Genomic DNA, 19,583 nt, shown 5'->3' with positions numbered 1-19,583 from the left:
CTTCAGGGATCCAAATTTTTAACCATGCATGTTACGCATGAAAGATGTGCAGACAGGCAACAATGCACTACATTAATGAGTCAATCAAAAAAAAAACAAAATCTGCATTTGTTAGAATGTAACAGACCAAGGTTCTGCCACAACTAAAAATAAAGCACTGTACCAAGTGCATGCAAGGTGCACAGTAGTGACATTTTTCTTGGCCAAAATCAAAATTTGCAGATGAACATGCTGATATAATTATGGGGAAGTTATAAGAATACAGCAATTGAGCCCAAGATAAACTAGAACTGATTAGGGGGAAGAAGAAGCCACACAATGGCTGGAATTTTCCATCTGTTCACAGCAACAGGACCTTTCAGTCCTGCCATAGTGCACTCCCCACCATGGGTTTCCTGGCAGCGAGGGATGCATTTAGCAGGAAACTCCATTGACAGCAGTGGGACCAGAAGATCCTACCACCAGGAAGAGGTGGGATGGGACAAAAGGAATGTAAATGAGGATATGGAAGTTGCTAAAAAAGTGTCTATTAGTGATTTGAATGCGTGAATGGCAGAAGAGGTGCATATGGTTAAGGGACCACCTGGGGATTGTGGCAGTTGGCTTCCACTTATATTCTCTCTTGTCCCATTCCTTTCTCTTCCCCACCCCCACCCCAAATAATAAATCTGCTTATTCTTAGCTCTCAGCTCTGAAGAAGTGTCATCTAGACTGGAAACATTGGCTATATTCTCTCCCCACATATGTTGTCAGACCTGCTGAGATTTTCCAGCATTTTCTGTTTTTGAAACAACAATGAAAAGTGCCAAGAGCCTTTGTGGGAAATTGCAACATCTCAGGCCCTCTGATTACAATGCTGAGAGCACTTTTTTTTGGGTGATGGGAAGGGACTTGAAAGTTGGTTACATATATATTTTGGGGAATATAGATCAGGATTTAATTGACCAAAGGACATGCATTTATAAAGCAGTAACTGGCTCAAGACCAACATCCATTGAATCTGTTCCAGCAAGGCTATATTTTATACAAAAACAGTTCCATGATTGTGTTTATAGTCACTTGACTGTCAATTTAAAAAAATCATGACCTAGTTTAGACATTATGTACCTGTTCAAATGATTTTAGTCCAGCTTCTTTTCCCAGTTTAACCATGTCTTCGAGAATAATCTTTGTTACTTCCTTTAAGTGGATAGGGGAGACAAGAGAAAACCATTACAAGTTTGATATTTCTTTGTAAATTGGCACGCTCAGTGACTCAAATATACTGGAGCAAACCAGGTAGTTCAAATCTTATTTCAATTACAATAAACTCCACTTTCTTTCATGGGGAGCAAATTTCGGCTTTATTTACTAAGCGGGGCCCACAATTTACTCAATATCCTACATATGCCTTACAAAAATAAATTTTAATTTGTTCAAAATTTTAAGAGTAACGAGACAATGTTGGTCCCACCATGGTAGTATCCTAGGCCCAACCATCTTCAGTTGTTTCATTAATGACCTTCCCTCCATCAAAAGGTCAGAAGTGGGGATGTTCACTAATGATTGTGAAATGTTCAGCACCGTTTGCAACACCTAGATACTGAAGCAGTTCATGTTCAAGAATGTCCAAGCTTGGCAAGTGGCAAGTAATGTTCATGTAACACAAATGCCTGGCAATGACCATCACCAAGAGACAATCTAACCACCAACCCTTGACATTGAATGATGTTACCATCAGTGAACCCTCTACTGCCAATATCCTTTGGGTTATCATTGATCAGAAACTCAACTGGACTCACCACATAAACACTGACAACAAGAGCACATATCAAGAGTATGATAGAATACTGCCCACTTGCTTGGATGGGTGCACTCTAGAAACTTGACATTATCCAGGCCAAAGTAGCCAGCTTGACTGGCACCCCTTCCACAAATATGCACTTCCTCCTCCACCACTGACAATAGCAGCAGTGTGTACTGTCTACAAGATGCACTGCAGCAATTCACCAAAGATCCTTAGCATCTACCAAACCCATGACCATTCCATCTGGAAAGACAAGGGCAGCAAATACATAAGAACACCACCACCTGCAAGTTCCCCTCCAAGCCACTCGCCATCCTGACTTGGCAATATATTGCCATTGCTGGTCAAAATCCTGGAATTCCCTCCCTAATGGTATTGTGGATCAACACACAGCACATAGACTGGAGTGTCACAACATGACAGCTCACTACCACTTCCTTCTCATAGTCATAAAGGTTTACAGCAGGGAAACAGGCCCATTGGCCCAAACTGTCCATGCTGCCCTTTTCTTTTTAAATCCTTAAGCCAGTCCCCATTGGCCCATATCCCTCTATACCCATGAGGGTGTCTAAACACTTTTTAAAAGGCAAAGTTGTACCTACCTCTACTACTGTCTGTGACAGATTGTTCCAGACACTCACCACCCACTGTGTGAAAGAATTGCTCCTCTAGACACTTTTGTCTCTTTCCCTTCTCACCTTAAAACTTTGCCCTCTAGTTTTAGACTCCCCTAATTTTGGGATCAGATATTGACTAGATGGCCCTTATTATTTTATAGACCTCTAATATCACCCCTCAGCCTCCTACGCTCCAGAGAAAAAAGTCCAAGCCTATCCAGCCTCTCCTCATAACTCAAGCCATCAAGTCTCGGTAGCTTCCTAGTAAATCTCTTCTGCACTCTTTTTGTAGTTTAAGAATATCCTTTCTATGATAGGGTGACCAGAACAGTATTCCAAGTGTGGCCTGACCAATGTCTTGTACAACTTCAACAAGATGTCCCAACTCCTGTATTCAATATTCTGACCAATGAAACCAAGCATGTTGAATGCCTTCACCACTCTGTCCACCTGTGACTCCACTTTCAAGAAGCTATGAACCTGTACCCCTAGATCTTTTTTTCTATAATTTTCCCCAATGCCTTACCATTAACTGAGCAAGTCCTGCAAACTTACTAACATGCTTCCTATATTCTCATCGAAATCATTAATATAAATGACAAATAACCGTAGACCCAGCACCAATCCCTGAGGCACACCGTTGGTCACAGGTCTCCAGTTTGAAAAACAACCCTCTACCACCACCCTCTGGCTTCTGTCATCAAGCCAGTTTTATACCCATTTAGATACCTCACTCTGGATTTGAGAGATTTAACCTTATGCAACAACCTTTCTAAAGTCCATGTAGACAACATCAACTGCACTGCCCTGATTTATGTTCTTAGTTATCCCTTCAAAAAAAAACTCAGTCAAATTTGTGAGACATGAATTTCCACTCAAAGCTATGCTGACTGTCCCTAATCAGTCCTTCTCATTCTAAATGCCTGTAGATCCTGTTTCTCAAAATATCTTCCAAAAACTTACCTACCATAGATGTGAGACTCAACAGCCTGTAGTTCCCAGGCTTTTCCCTGCAGCCTTTTTTAAACAAAGGCACAACATTTGCCACTCTCCAATGTCCAGGCGCCCTCTAATCCCAAGGGCAACTGGAGATGGGCAATAAATGCTGGCCAGTCAGCAATGCCATGTCCCATGATTGAATAAAAAAAATGAACCTCCAGCGTTTACCTTTGCACAACAACGAAAAACATTTTATAGTGGAAACTTGAGGCACTCTCCTGCAATCCCCCAACTCTATCAGTCAGTCTGTTCTTCTTACAACAGAATAGGAGTAAATACAGTTGCACCCCTTCCAGAATAGAAATGATAACTGTTATTCCAGCAATATGCTGAATATCAGGACTTCATAAGCCTTAAATCCACTATCAGTTGTTTTAAACCATATTATATAAGAGAGAGTTGCAAGTTCTCATGATAGTTTAAAATCCTGAGTGCTACAATAAGAAACAAAAAAAACATACTGGATTCTTGCATAGTTCTTGGAGGGATCCTTTTAATCCTTTACTTGCAGCAAATTCTGGAAGTACGTCTGTGTCAGGTACCACAATGGCTACTAAATGAGACTGAAGGGGGGAGAAAAGGGGTATAGGATAGTTAATTCAGTCGAAGTGGGGAAAAAAAACCTTTCCAAAACCCATGCAGCAACTTGCTGTTAAATACCAAGATTTGTTCAATTAGACAAAAGAAAAAAAACTAAATAATTGAAATTAAGCAAGTTAAATCATTAGCTAGGTAGATTTTTTGTTTAATGGTATACACACAAAGCTGTATTATCCAAAAGAGCTATGGGAGTCAAAAGTGTAAAATATAAGGGATTAAAAATTATTTAATTAGTACCTTCAAACTGTCTCCATGTACAAAGATTTGGGCTACAGGAGCACTCCGAATATATATATTCTCAATTCTCTCTGGTGCAATATATTCTCCCTGAGCTAGTTTAAATATATTCTTCTTCCTGTCAATTATTTTCAGTGTTCCATTCTGAAAAGGTAAAAATGAGATTGCTTTAATAACAATAAAAATGAGTATGCAAAAAAAAAAGCCAGATTCTCTAACCAATATTAAAAGCAAAATTTTGAATGGTCAGAAATGAGCTTTTACTCATTAAGAGCAAACTTTTTCATCTGTTAACAACTGAATCACCTTTGCTCATTATTTTCCATGTAATCTTCTCACATTCATTAGTCCTAACCAATCTGGACAGGTGCATTGCAGCAAAAGACATTGGTTCAGTTAATTCTCCAAGTTTAAACAAGCCTCTTAGATAAATTAATAAGCAATTAATTAATCAGATTGAGAACAAGCAGATTTTTCCTCTGTGTTAGGAGCTAATTAGCTGCAGCACAGCAATTATCCTCTAAATCAGTTGTGATAATTACAAACAAACTCAAAAGTTGGAACTTAAATCAGAAATCTCTTTTCAAAAAGATTTCTTCATAGAGCTACAATACTTAAAAAGTACTTCCATTCACATGGTTGGTATTTGGGGCTGGGGCTGGGGCTGGGGCATGGCGGGAGGAAGGAAGGAAGAAATGATAAAGGCTAAACAATGTCAGTGTTGAACCGATGATTTGTAATAACATCCTTACAATGTTGTACTATAATGAATTTTCAAAGCAAATGGAAATGGATCTGAAAGTATACAATAGTGCAACCCATGGTTTTTAGAAATTTGCATAGCACCATTTGGGACAAGAGACAAGACACAAGCAGTTAAACATGCATGGATAGATTACAATAACACCCAATTAGTAACCTGTTTTTATAAAGTTGGTAAGAAGTCTCACAACACCAGGTTAAAGTCCAACAGGTTTATTTGGTAGCAAAATCCACTAGCTTTCGGAGTGCTGCTCCTTCGTCAGGTAAATGGGAGTTCTGTTCACAAACAGGGCATAGAAATGGATTTTGCTACCAAATAAACTTGTTGAACTTTAACCTGGTGTTGTGAGACTTCTTACTGTGTTTACCCCAATCCAATGCTGGCACCTCCACTTTATAAAGTTGTACAGAAGAAAATAAAAACTTACAGGCAGCCATTTTCCAATGTCCCCTGTATGGAGCCATCCGTCGGCATCTAAAGTTTCAGCTGTTTTTTCTGGGTCTTTCAAGTAACCTTTGAACACATTTGTACCTTTGATGCAGACCTAGAATTGAAAAGGCCACAAGGCATCAGCAAGTATCTGTATTGCAGCATATAAAATAGTATGATAAGTGATTCATTACCTCTCCCTCTTCATTAGCAGCAAAGTAATTCATGTCTTCAACATCAACTAATTTCACAATATTGCAGGGAACTGGTGCACCAACATGGCCTAGAAAGAAAAGTGGTACATGAAAAACCTTAGGTCAGTACGCTAATGAACATATCTGTACAAGGGAAACAGGTCAATAGCCCCCTCTCTTGGTGGGTTTGTACTTGGATCTGTCGATATTCACTGTACACTTGTCCTGTAAGCACAAGGTCAGCAGGAAAGATCTTCCAATTGCTTACCCATGGAACATAAGTACATGGCACCCATTGCTAAAAAACGTGGTAGTGTGCATAATAGGATATAGTTTTGATACAACAGTTAAAGGTCTATAAATTAATATGTAGACTTGAAACTAAAAGAAGAAGCTGAAAATAATTATAATAGCTCTACCTAAAATCTACCAATCAATTTGATCATCTATAATTGCAATCTAGGCTGAGTTAAAAAATAAATTGGTGCAACATTTGTCAATCTTTCATTGAGAGAGAAAGCGGGCAAGCAATAGCTGGCTACTTTGTCCTTGAACCAGATTGTGGGGTACTCGGTTCCAATTTGACCCATCTGAATTTCCATCTCTTGTAATGATTCCTTGCTCCATACCTTAATCACCTCTGATGATTTCAGTTTCTGTCCTCGCTTTCTTGTTCTCTCCTATAGGTTGCCCCGTGGCAAATTTCGCAACAACATGGAGTCAACTTTCATAGGGGAGGCGATCACCTAGTGGTATTATCGCTGGACTATTAATACTGAAACCCAGCTAATATTCTGGGGACCCGAGCTCGAATCCCACCAGTGCAGATGGTGATATTTGAATTCAATAAAAAATATCTGGAATTAAGAATTTGCTGATGACCATGAAACCATGGATAATGTTGCAAAAACCCATCTAGTTCAGCAATGTCCTTTAGGGAAAGAAACCTGCTGCCCTAACCTGGTCTGGCCTACATGTGACTCCAGAGTCACGGCAACGTGGTTGACTCTCAACTACCTTAGAGATGGGCAATAAATGAATTAAAAAAGTACAGTTTTTTCACATGACCACACAGGATTCCATCACTGATAAAGTTTTAAAGTTTAAAGTTTATTTAATAGTGTCACAAGTAGATTTACATTAACACTGCAATGAAGTTACTGTGAAAATCCCCTAGTCACTATACACTAGCACCTGTTCAGGTACACTAAGGGAGAACTTAGCATAGCCAAAGCACCTAATCAGTACATCTTTGGGAGGGAAGCAGAACGACTGGAGGAAACCCACAGACACGGAGAACATGCAAACTCAGTACAGACAGTGACCCAAGCTGGGAGTCGAACCCAGGTCCCTGGCACTAGGAGACACAGTGCTAACCACAGTGCCACCATGGGGGAATGTCAGGCATTAAGTTCATTATCTTATTACAACTCAAATTCAAAGCCATAATTTGCCGCCAGCTTCTTTTCCTGTTCACCTTCCCAACTGACCACTCAACCATAAGCAATACGCAATCACATTACAGAGGCTGAGTACCAACACACGAGACACTTATTCCGACCTCTCCCTGCACCACCAAATGTCAAATCATTGTTACCAGGACTATCATTGACTTAATCTTCTCCAGTGATCTTCCATCCAGTCTCCAACCTCAGTTTCCCAACAATCCCGCACAATCCACTTCTACCTCTTCTCCAAAATCCAGAAACAGGAAATGTCCTGTTGACCCATCATGTCAGCCCATTCCTGTGCCACTGAACTTATTTCTTTCTATCTTAGCCTTTTTCTCTTCCCTTGCCCAGTATCTTTTCACCTACATTTATGATTTTTCTGAAACCCTATATCATTTCAACAATTTCCAGTTCCCTGGCCCTAACCACCTTCTCTTCACTACAGATGTCCAATCCTTCTCCACCTCCACACTCCACCAAGATAGCCTGTGGGCCCTCAACTTTTCCCTTGAACAGAGCCCCAAACAATCTGCATCCACCGCTATCTTCCTCCATCTGGCTGAACTACTTCTTTCATTAAACAATTTTTCCTTTAATTCGTCTCACTTCCAGTAGATAAAAAGTTGTGGCTATGGGTGCACACGTGGGCCCTAGTTATGTCTGTCTTTTTATGGAACTTCCTCTTTCCAGTCCTACTCAGAACCTCCCCCTCAATCTTTTGGGTACATTAATGACTATCAGTGCCACTTCATGCCCTCCAACTTTTTCATCTCTCAATTTCAAATGGTCCATCTCCAACAAACCCCTTCCTTGATTTATTTGTCATCATTTCTGGTGACAGATTATCTGCCTAAAATCATTACAAACTCACTGATGCCCACAATTATCTTGATTAACTTCCTCATACCCTGCCTCCTGTAAGGACTCCATCTCCATTGCAACACTTCCAATGATGTTACCTTCCACAGCAATGTTTCTGATATGTCTTCCTTTTTCTTATTTCACTTTGGTAGAAATAATAGTAGGAGGGATTATTATTTAAAAGGTGAGAAGCTGCAGCATGCTACGGTGCAGAGGTACCTGGGGGTCCTTGTGCACAAATCGCAAAAACCTAGTCTGCAGGCGCAGCAGGTGATCAAGAAGGTGAATGGAATGTTGGCCTTTATCACGAGGAGGATAGAATATAAAAGCAGGGAGGTCTTGCTGCAACTGTACAGGGCACTGGTGAGGCCGCAGCTGGAGTACTGTGTGCAGTTTTGGTCGCCGCACTTGCAGAAGGATATATTGGCCTTGGAGGGAGTGCAGAGGAGGTTCACTAGGCTGATACCGGAGATGAGGGGGTTAGCCTATGAAGAGAGACTGAATAGACTGGGTCTATACTCGTTGGAGTTTAGAAGGCTGAGGGGGGATCTTATAGAGACATATAAGATAATGAAGGGGATAGATAGGGTAGAGGTAGAGAGATTTTTCCCGCTTAGAAAGGATAGCAGGACTAGAGGGCACAGCCTCAAGATAAGGGGGGGGTTGCAGTTTTGATCGGAGTTGATGAGGAACTTCTTCACTCAAAGGATGGTGAAACTCTGGAATTCTCTGCCCGTTGAAGTGGTGGAGGCTATCTCGCTGAATATATTTAAGTCACGGGTAGATAGGTTTCTGATAGGGGAATTAAGGGTTATGGGGAGAAAGCAAGAAAGTGGAACTGATCCACTTCAGATCAGCCATGATCTTATTGAATTGTGGGGCAGGCTCGAAGGGCTAGATGGCCTACTCCTGCTCCTATTTCTTATGTTCTTATTTTTCCACAGTCAAAGATTCTTTCCCAGTCTAGTGGACAAGACACTCAACTCTGTCCGAACCATTTCCCACACTCCTGCCTTCATCCCTTCCCCTCCCTTCCAGAAGGATGATAGGTTTCCATATGTCCTCATTTTCCACCCAACTAGCCTCCATCTTCAAAAGGATCGGTAGTCACTATTTCTGCCAACTCTAAGGTGCTATCTCCATGATATTGTCCTCTCACCTTCATCAGCTCCTCAAAAACCCAACAGCCTTTCCTCCTACGTTTACAGTCTCCTCCAGCCCCACGTTCTTATCTACATTCACAGCTTTTCCAACTCTGGCTTTCAGTGGACCAGTTTCATTGGGATAGTTTCCATCAACTTAACAGAGCCACAAAATACATTGTAAAGTTCAAAACACTTAGCTTATTCAGGAGTTTGTTAACTCATACCCCAATTCTAAAATCAGCACCACAAGACAGATAGCGTTGATCTGGTGTATTGACTTTAATCAGGAATTGAGGTGGGCCTGTTAGAATATGAGCTCCTTGATTAAGGGTAATATTGATGGGCCAATCAGGGGGCCTCTTGCTTTGTACTAAAAAGCAGTGTCAGTTCCTCTGGAACTCCTAGTGTAGGCTGCTAGCTGAAAGCACTCTGTATGCTGTTGTCAGACTTGTAAATAAAGGGATTTTGGTGAAGGGACTTCTGCCTCCAAGAACTTATTACATTTAGATGAAGTGAAATTTCAATTGATAATTAGGTTCTTTGTGGGGAGACTGGGTGGGAGAGGGACGATCTGAAAACTGGATTACCTGCAGTAGAATCCCCAACCATTGAGATGGTGCATCCAGCAGTGCACTCTGTTTGTCCATATGCTTCAAAAATCTAGACAAGAAAAAACAAACAACTTGGTCCTAGCTTACCTGATATTTTGAAGTAAAATGAGTTTACCACTATTTGAGAAAGCATCACAGATTTATGTACTCATTACAGTAACTCTTCATCATTTTTTATGTCTTTTCACTTCAAGTGATTCCAGAAATACAGTTGCACTTTTTTTTTAAAGAAAGGCAAAGCTACAATTATTAAAACAGCTTGCAATTCAGAATTATAATCGGAAGTAAGAATAAGAAAGCACAATCAGTCTAGAATCTAAACTTACTTGACAACCCAGTGCTGCTCGAAGGAATGTCAGAACAGAAGGAGAGATGGGAGCAGCCCCTGTTACCATCAGCCGGACACGTCCTCCCATTGCAGCCTTCAGCACACGTGATAAAAATAAAAAACACTTTAAATTCTTATTAAAGAATCACAAACAATTAACTTTTTAGCTGAGTGTTAATTTAAGACATACAACGTATTGGCAATGATTCTTAGTGATGGTACTTATGTTAAGTTTAATAGATTAAAAACTTTGCATTTAGTGTCTTTAGTAGAGCCAAACTCACTATGGCACAGGATGACAACCTTTGGCCTCTGACAATGACCATTGGCCCATTGTGTCCCTGCTGGCTCTTTCCCCTCTACTCCGCTCTATCGCCATAGCCCTGGAAATTTATTTCCCACAAGTACCAACCAATATTTTTTAAATCATTAATTCTCTCTGCTTCCATCACCCTTGTAGGCAGCAAGATCTAAGTCATTGGCACCCACTGCATTAAAAAAGTCAAGGGCTACGAAGGAGGCAGGAAAGTGGAGTTAAGGTCATAATCAGACCATAGAATTCCTACAGTGCAGAAGGAGGCTGTTCAGCCCATTGGGCTTGCACCGAAAGAGCATCTTACCCAGGTTCACCCCACCTGTAACCCATAATCTCTCTAATTTACATCTCATTGGACATGACTAATCCACCTAACCTACACATCTTTGGATGTGGGGGGAAACTAGAGCACCCAGAGGAAACCCATGCAAACATGGGGAGAATGTGCAAGCTCCACACAGACAGTCACCCAAGGCTGGAATTGAACCCGAGGTAGCGGTGCTAACAACACATGTTACCCAGCAAAGATTTTCTTGAATGGTGGAAAGGCTTAAGGAATCTAATCCTGCTCCCATTTTTTATGAACTTAGAAGTTCTTCCTCTTAGAAGCAACCTCTCCCTACTCACTCCATAACCCTGCATTTCTTGTCTAAAATCTTAATTTTGTACCTCCTAGATCTTGAACCATCTGCTAATGGGATGGTTCTTTGTGTGCCTTATATAAAATTTATAAAAATCTTGCCACATGCCTCTTTCAAATCACCACTCAATTTCCTTTGTTCCAAAGGAAGCAATCTCAACTCCTCCAACCTAACCTTGTAACTAAATCACCTCTGCACTCTTTGACCAAAAGCAGAGGCAATATTCTAGTTGAGCATGACCAGAGCTTTATATAAAGTTCAGAATAACCTTTCTGCTCTTATGCTCCATTGATGAAGTCCAAGATTTCATATACTTGGCTATTTATTGTCTTAGTATGCCCTGCCATCTTCAAAGATCCATGCACATGAAACTGCCTCCCCATTCTCCAACCCCAACTCCCTGCATACACTTTAGAACTATGCTATTGAGTATGTATTGCTTCTCCTCATCTGTAGTTTGTTAGTACAGATTGAATATTGTTGAAAAGAAATACCTGTTGTCTTGCACTCTTCAGGACAAAAGCAAGAATGCCAAATCAACGTTGATTGGGCAAGGCATTGCTGTCAAAAAAAACAACTGGGGAATGATAGCCTTCCCCTAGGTCATTCCAAAAATCATGTGGAGATGCTGGCTTTGGACTGGGGTGGACACAGCAAAAAGTCTCACAACACCAGCTTAAAGTGTATGATATCACATGCTTTCAGAATGCTGCTCCTTCATCAGGTGAGTGGACAATTCCAAAAAGGCACAAGACTTGTTGCAGAGAATGGGTCCCTATATTTGAATAGATGTCACTTCCAGATAGTGTAAATGATCTACCTGATGAGTTCAGTTGATTATCTTGAGTTAGTGGTTAGTGTAATTATTAGTTACATTGATATTGGTAACTATTAGTGCACCCAATGCTTCAGCAATATGTCTACTTCCAGTAATATTCACCTAATCCAAAATGTACACCCCACTTCTTAATATTAAACTCTATCCACCATTTGTCTGCCAATTCTGCCAGTCTTTGTCCAGTAGCAGTCCATTAATAATATCCTGTCCACCACGCTTCAAGATTAGTATCGGTGGTAAATTTTATTCTGCATTAAATATCCAAGTCACTTATATATGTCAAAGTGGTCCGAGCAGTGATCCTTGGGAAACACCACTGTCTACATTTCTTCAGTGTGAAGCAATAATTTATGACAACTCTTGGGGGGCATGAATGAGGGTGATCTTACTGGCTCATCCCACTGATCGATCAGTGTGGCAAGCTGGTAAGATCGCGGGAAAGGTGAAAAACTGGGTTTGCGTTGGTTTCAGGGGGGTGAGAGGTGCTATAATTGAGGGGGGGGGTGTGCCATGATTTGGGGGGTGTGTGGTGAGATAGGGATGCGATGTCCAGAAGACTGGGGGTGGTGAGGTCTCTCTCAGTGCATTACCTGTACTCTTTTGTAAACAGTGCATTGGACATTGGTGCATGAGCAGTCAGCAGCCAGCTGCCCTGCATGAATAGATTCTGCTTTGGTAAGAATCACACTTTGCCTTTTTTATTTCTTTAAGTGGCATAAGATTGGGTCTGGGAGCTTACCCAAAAAAGAAAGTGATTCTCTCCCGATTCACACTTGTTTGGGACTTAGAATTTTTGTTATAAGATCGCCTTTTGTTTTTGTCCTTGTCCTCACAATTTTTAATCGGGTTGATAATCATTCTCCTAATCCATGAGCTTCTATTTCCAGCCAATATGGTCACGTATCTCAGAATGTTTCACTGAAACATCAGCCACACACACACTTGAACAAATCTTCAGTCACCACAAGCTCAAAAATTGGAATTGTCCTGAGACTTCATTATATCAAGAACTGCTTAATGATATTGCACGTATTATGGCACCAGTTTGAATTCTAGCTGCTACCAAGTGGTTTGTAGACAAGTTCTAAAATACATTAGGAGCAAATAACCACTATTTATTGTTTTATGTAATAGCAATGAGATGTAACTTAGCAACAGATGCATTTTATTCTGACGGACTGCTGGATTTTCTCTGCTTAATTATGTTGTGGAGACATTTCATAATGGAGAAACTCAATCTTTCACTTATGGACCTATGAAATGATAAAGGCACAATGTGCTTGAGTTACCAGATTGCTCCAAGGGAAAGGCTACTAAGTGCTAATTTTATATATATCAAGTAACTAATAGGAAAAAAGTGGAAAATACTTTCCCAAACACAGTTTGTGGTTTTCAGTTAGAGAACAGTATTTGTAGAATAAAATGTTACTTCCCTAATGCATTCCTAGATGCTAAAAGCAAGTGTTTTAACACATAGAATTGCAAATTAACAAATATTTATTAAAAACAACATACACATCTAAAAAAATACAGATATTTATGTTTGACGCTCAATCAGTACAACTAAGAACCTAACTAGGAACCACTGATCAAAAGGATCTTTGCTGTAAGGAAACAATAAAGCTCATTGGTCAGGGCATTTTACAAAACAGATAACAAAATACCTGAATTTTGTTGAAAATCAGCTTGTCCCAGATACTGTCGTTCCTAATAATTCCTTCGGCTACTTCAGCTTCTTTACTACTGGCAGCAAGATTCAATAGCCATTTCTTGAAGGGAGTTTGTGCCCCACTGTGCACCTATGAATAGTTAAATGCAAGATGTCAGACCTCAAGATCTGTACTTAATATCTCAGAATTACTCAACTGAATGCATTCACTTTGTCTCTGAATGAAGTGATAATAAGGACTCACATTTGGTTTGGTTTATTATTGTCACATGTATTGGGATACAGTGAAAAGTATTGTTTCTTGCACCATACAGACAAAACATGCCATTCATTGAGTACATTGGGAAGAAGGAAAGGAGAGGGTGCAAAATGTAGTGTTGCAGTCATAGCTAGGGTATAGAGAAAGATTAACTTTATATAAGGTAGGTCCATTCAAAAGACTGATGCCATCAAGGACAAAACTGTTCTTGAGTCGGTTGGTATGAATCCTCAGATTTTTGTATCTTTTTCCTGACGGGAAATCTTTTATCAAGGTTAAAGAGCATGAAAGATCAACATTGTTTATATCTCAGTGAATCTCATTACACAAATGTAAGGAAATGTATTGCAGCCAAGTTGAAGAACTACGTTTCAGGTTTATTGCATTTAAAATCATGCAATCTTTCCAAGAAGAGGAAGTCGTCAGCCCTCAGACACCTTATTTCAGTCAGCTTAATAGCAAACAGGGAAGGGGAGAGGGAAAAATATATAAATATGTTGGCGGCATGGTGGCACAGTGGTTAGCACTGCTGCCTCACAGCGCCATGGACCTGGATTCAATTCCGACCTCAGGTCACTGTCTGTGTGGAGTTTGCACATTCTCACCTGTGTCTGCGTGGGTTTCCTCTGGGTGCTCCGGTTTCCTCCCACAGTCCAAAGATGAGTGGATGAGGTTGACTGGCCATGCTAAATTGACCCTAGTGTCAGGGGGACTAGCAGGGTAAATATGTGCGGTTATAGGAATAGGGCCTGGCTGGGATTGTGATCGTGCAGACTCGATAGGCCGTATTGCCTCCTTCTGCACTGTGGGGATTCTATGACATTTTTCTATGAGAAGCATCCAGGCATCCATTACTTGTTCAATAATGGCAAGTCACCAAGAGCATATTGAGAGGAATAACTGCACTGAAAACAAATTAACTCCATTTCTTTAATATTACTTCCAACAGAAATAACAAACCTTATCATAGATTCGGTTCAGTAGCCTAGGCACAACTGGAAAGAGGGTGGGCTGGAGTGTCTTCATATCATCCATCAACAACTGAATATTGCCTTGGAAGAACCCCACTCTGGAGCCACTACAGTATAGTGCTGTCTGAAGCAGAACAAATGTGTATCCATTGAATAAGTCATTTTCAACATGATCCTGTGATGTATCAGCATCCCCTACTATTAACTATTGACAATAAAGGATATTGGTAAGTGAAATCCACAGAACAATTCAATTACTTAATTATCAACTTGAAACCAGTTGAGAGTCTCAAGTTAACTGTTTGGATTCCAAAAACAATAAATACCCAAACGCAGAGACTTTCATTTTGTAAAACTCAGAGGCCAAACTATACTTGAAGACTATAGTTTTAATCTTGTCCAAAATTAGACCCCAAACCTGCTGCTTTATACGTGCTGAAATAAGTCGCAATAAAATGAATACAGTTACCTGCACCACTCTTTCAAACATATGTGCCAGGGGAAGATAGGAGATAGAAATATCATCAGTGTTGGGGATGAACGTGGACTGTTCAGACAAGAGACAGAGGGCGATTAGATTATTGTAAGACAATAATTCACCACAGTTCAAGACATGTTAACAAGTAATTTTTAAATTCTATCTTTCAAACATAGTGCAACATGATCTACAAGTCTCAGTACTGGAGTTCATGCGAACTCAATTTCAGACCTAAACCAACCTGCAGCATTGGAAAGAAATGAGTTCAATTTCAGACAAGTCCAGCATAGAATCAATGGGCCAAATGGCCTCCAGTGCCATAATGAGAGAGAGATTGTGCAAGCAAGAAAAATCCTATTATTCCCAGGCGATGATTCCATCAATTATCAAACCATAATTTCTAAGGTGATCATTTACCTCATCTCTGTTGGTGATCTCCAAACTAATTTCTTCTCTTCTACCTCTTTTCCAAAGATCTACAAATGCCTCTAGAATCCCTCTGAGAAACCCATTGTTTCAACTTGTTCCTGCTTCACAGAATTCATTTCTTCTCATCTTAACTAGTTTTTCCTCCCTTGTTCAGTTTATTCCCTGCTACATCCAATTCTTTTCCCAAACCGACACCCACCCACCACTCCAAAGTCCACATTCCTTCCACATCATCCTGCGCTGCTTCCAAATCATCCCAAAACCCTGCCTCTTCCCAGAGCAACTTCCTATGTAAATACAGAAGATGCCTTTTCATGTGTTCCCTTATTATTGGCCTTCGTCCTGACAAGCCACTTGCGCTACTTATAATGCCCACAGTGCAGTCTCCTCTACCTTAGCAAGACCAAATGGAGATTTGGTGACTGCTTTGCAGAACACCTCCATTTCAGCCAGCAAATGAAAAAAAGCTTCTGGTCACCTGCAGTTTTAATTCTCCATCCCACTCGCACCTCTCCACACTGTTCCAATAAAGCTCAATGTACATCCCCACCCCCATAAACCATCTAATTTTCTTCTTGGAATATGCAGCCTCTTTAAATTTTTTGCATGACCATGCACATGATATAACAGGTTCATAAAATCCCTATAGTTCAGGAGGAGGCCATTTGACCCTTTAGGTCTGCGCTGACCATAATCCCATCCAGGCCCTATCCCCTTAACACCACCTACTTAACCTGCTAGTCCCCCTGACACTAAGGGTCAATTTAGCATGGGCAATCAGCCTAACCTGCACATCTTTGGATCGTGGGAGGAAACCGGAGCACCCGGAGGAAGCCCATGCAGACTCGGGAAGAATGTGCAGACTCCACACAGACAGTGACCCGAGGCCAGAATCGAACCCGGATCCCTGGTGCTGTGAGGCAGCAGTGTTAACCACTCTGCCACCCTTAAATCTGGATCCTCTGGTTGATTGCGCATGAGCAGCAAAAGTACTTTTGGGTTGTTATGCAGCCATGTGGCTCAGAGAGAACATTGTCTTCCACTTCTATAATTGCTTAAAACTTTAACATCGCTAATTTCTTCCAGTTCTGATGGAAAGTCATCAACATAACTGTTCTTTTATGCACAATGCTACCTGACCTGTTGAGTATTTCTGCTATTTTCTGTTTTTAATATCCAATAGGCCTTTTTAGTGAATGTGAAATTGGAACCAAGATTTTGCCATCTTTCCAAACATTTGGTTAGCACTGCTGCCTCACAGTGCCAGGCAGCCAAATTCAGTTCCAGCCTCAGGTGACTGTCCATGTGAAGTTGGCACATTCTCCCCGTGTCTGTGTGGCTTTCCTCCAGGTGCTCGGGTTTCCTCCCTCACTCCAAAGTTGTGCTGGTTAAATGCATTGGCCATGCTAAATTCTCCCTCCATGTATCCAAACAGGTGCCGGAGTGTGGCAACTAGGGGATTTTCACAGTAACTTCATTGCAGTGTTGATGTAAGCCTTCTTGTGACACTAATAAATAAACTTAACTCAAAAATGTGGGAACTAGTAGGGTAAATATGTGGGGTTATAGGGATAGGGCCTGGGTGGGATTGGTGTCAGTGCAGGTTTGATGGGCCAAATGGCCTCCTACTGCACTATAGGGATTCCATGATTCTATATATTAAAAAAATGTTAAATTAAACAGGGAAAAAAGCTGGATCCTCTGAATTACAATGTCAATTTCTCCATTATTGCATACAGCCTTCAAAAAAAACTTAAAAGTTACTTGGATCATCAGCTATCCATCTCATTTTGATTTTTCCCAGTCATCTTTCAGAGCTGCCTGAAGACCTGATGGGGACTGTTTGAACATAAATGAGGTCTGCCAGTTACGAAAAAAATCAACCCCACAATATCTTCCATGTTGCTGCTCATAGGGGATCCATGACCTCACTGCATACTCTCCAGCACTCGTTTTCTTTTTGTTTTCCATGGTGCGCTCAGTCTATGTTCTCCACACTTCCTATTCTGAAAGTGCGTGGACAGCCAACTATTCATCTTTGAAGGGAAAGGTTATCGACTTGAAATGTTAAGTCTGTCTCACCTGCTCAGTATTTCCAGCATTTGTTTTAAAAGCAAAGGGAAGGGGATGGAGCTGGATACCTCAGAACAGTGGAAAGAACAAAAGGCAGATATAAATGCGAAGAATCAGTGGGAGACAAGCAGAGAATAACATGAAGCAAAAACCACATATTTTACTTAAACATGATCATGCGCTACCAAGAGAAATCTATACTGCAAAAGCCACTTCTGTTACTGAAGGATCTCAGCTTTTACAGGGGTCCCAGATTTATCCCATTTTAAGAAGTCTCACAACACCAAGTTAAAATCCAACAGGTTTATTTGGAATCACAAGCTTTCGGAGCGCTGCTCCTTCAACAGGTGAGTGGGGGTAGGTTCACAAAGCTCGTGATTCCAAATAAACCTGTTGGACTTTAACCTGGTGTTGTTAGACTCCTTACTGTTGGACCCCAGTCCAACACTGGCATCTCCACATTATGTACCCTATTTTAATATACAAACCTCAATTATTTTGAAGAAAGCTGCTGAATTGGCTACAACATTCCCATGGGTCAACATAGCTCCTTTAGGATTACCTAATTCACAAAACAAAAATTTCAGTTATTCACTATCCAAGGTTTCCTAATTCCAAATCATAAAATCATACTGGCTGGCCCCTCCGCGCCAGCCAGTATGACTCAGCATCATTGATGGATTGTCAGTCGTACTTCCACAGGACATTGGAAAACAATTTAAGATTTAAAATAAACGAAGAGCAAAATGGAGATTGATAGTCATGTTAAGCTCCACAAAGGCTTATATTTGATTTTTGTCTCAATTAGAATCACCTGCGGGGGCAAATTCAGGTATCCATTATAGAACTGCGGAGGATTTGTGTGCGAAGCTTCGAGGAAGATACAAAAATGCTCATTTTAAATATAATCTGGATTAGTGTAGATGTTGTTCACTGAAATGTATTAATTATCAGATAGCTTCTGTATAAAACTAAAACAAATGAGAACTTTAATCAAGGAATTGTGGTCATTCAGCCTGTTGAGTAGCTCTGTGTTGAGTTTGAATCACTCTGATTAAATAGATTCCAATTTCTCAGTCAGGTTTAATCGTCAAACTGAAATTTCTGGAAATAGGCAGTGTTATAATGTTGTCATATTACACTGTGAAGTCTGAAGGCTTGTATGGTTGAACATAAAACCCATTTATTGGTAACCCATAACTATATGCAGAGCTGCCCTATATGAATGCTGTGGCTCCATGTTGGTTCCTTCCAGACTCTGCAACGCAGTCTACTATCATGTGATTCTCTACATCATAGTCTGGGCAGTACTGTCCTCCAGTCCCATATTAATCCTTGTTCAGCCTGCACACCCTTTTACAAAAGTTTATTTATCTTTTAAGTGTCACAAGTAGGCTTACAATAACACTGTAATGAAGTTACTGTGAAAATCTCTTGAGTTGCCACACTCTGGTGCCTGTTCGGGTTCACTGAGGGGGAATTTAGCATGGCCAATAGACCTAATCAGAATGTCTTTCGGACTGTGGGAGGAAACTGGAGCACCCAGAGGAAACCCATGCAGACACGGGGAGAACATGCAAACTCCACAAACTGTGACCCAAGCCAGGAATTGAACCCAAGCCCCTGGCACTGTGAGGCAACAGTGCTAACCACTGTGCCACCCTCTGATTTCTGCTTTATTTGAAACAAATTTAGGAAATTGTCTTGCAGACAGTTTGAAATTGCCTTGCAGACAATATATGAGCATTGCACCAACTAATGGTGAAGCAACACTTGACAGCCCAGGTTGAAGTTTTAAGGAATGAAAGAATCCTCCTAAAGGGGGTAACCTTTTTTGACAACTATCAGTGCTGGGAATACTGCAGTTGGCAATCCAGTGCAAAGAATG

At 40.7% G+C, this 19,583-nt stretch overlaps 1 protein-coding gene across 3 annotated transcripts in view; it reads right to left on the bottom strand.

Annotated features, from left to right (window-relative positions):
* Positions 1-19,583, bottom strand: part of acsl5 (acyl-CoA synthetase long chain family member 5) — a 58,489-nt gene that overhangs the window by 1,223 nt on the left and 37,683 nt on the right. For all 3 annotated transcript variants that reach the window (XM_080205761.1, XM_080205762.1, XM_080205763.1), the window contains exons 10-20: positions 18,184-18,257; positions 15,185-15,262; positions 14,705-14,839; positions 13,481-13,615; positions 10,020-10,115; positions 9,670-9,742; positions 5,626-5,714; positions 5,430-5,546; positions 4,240-4,383; positions 3,864-3,965; positions 1,108-1,179 (exon numbers count right to left, since the gene is read on the bottom strand). In XM_080205761.1, the coding sequence (XP_080061887.1) occupies positions 1,108-1,179; positions 3,864-3,965; positions 4,240-4,383; positions 5,430-5,546; positions 5,626-5,714; positions 9,670-9,742; positions 10,020-10,115; positions 13,481-13,615; positions 14,705-14,839; positions 15,185-15,262; positions 18,184-18,257 (1,115 nt within the window). The remainder of the gene's footprint in view (positions 1-1,107; positions 1,180-3,863; positions 3,966-4,239; positions 4,384-5,429; positions 5,547-5,625; positions 5,715-9,669; positions 9,743-10,019; positions 10,116-13,480; positions 13,616-14,704; positions 14,840-15,184; positions 15,263-18,183; positions 18,258-19,583) is intronic.

Source organism: Carcharhinus amblyrhynchos, chromosome 17 (genome assembly GCF_965287045.1).
Source record: "Carcharhinus amblyrhynchos chromosome 17, sCarAmb.v2.hapA, whole genome shotgun sequence".
Lineage (NCBI taxonomy): Eukaryota > Metazoa > Chordata > Chondrichthyes > Carcharhiniformes > Carcharhinidae > Carcharhinus > Carcharhinus amblyrhynchos.
The sequence above is the reverse complement of the archived record's forward strand: the minus strand, read 5'-3'. Positions and strand labels throughout refer to the sequence as shown.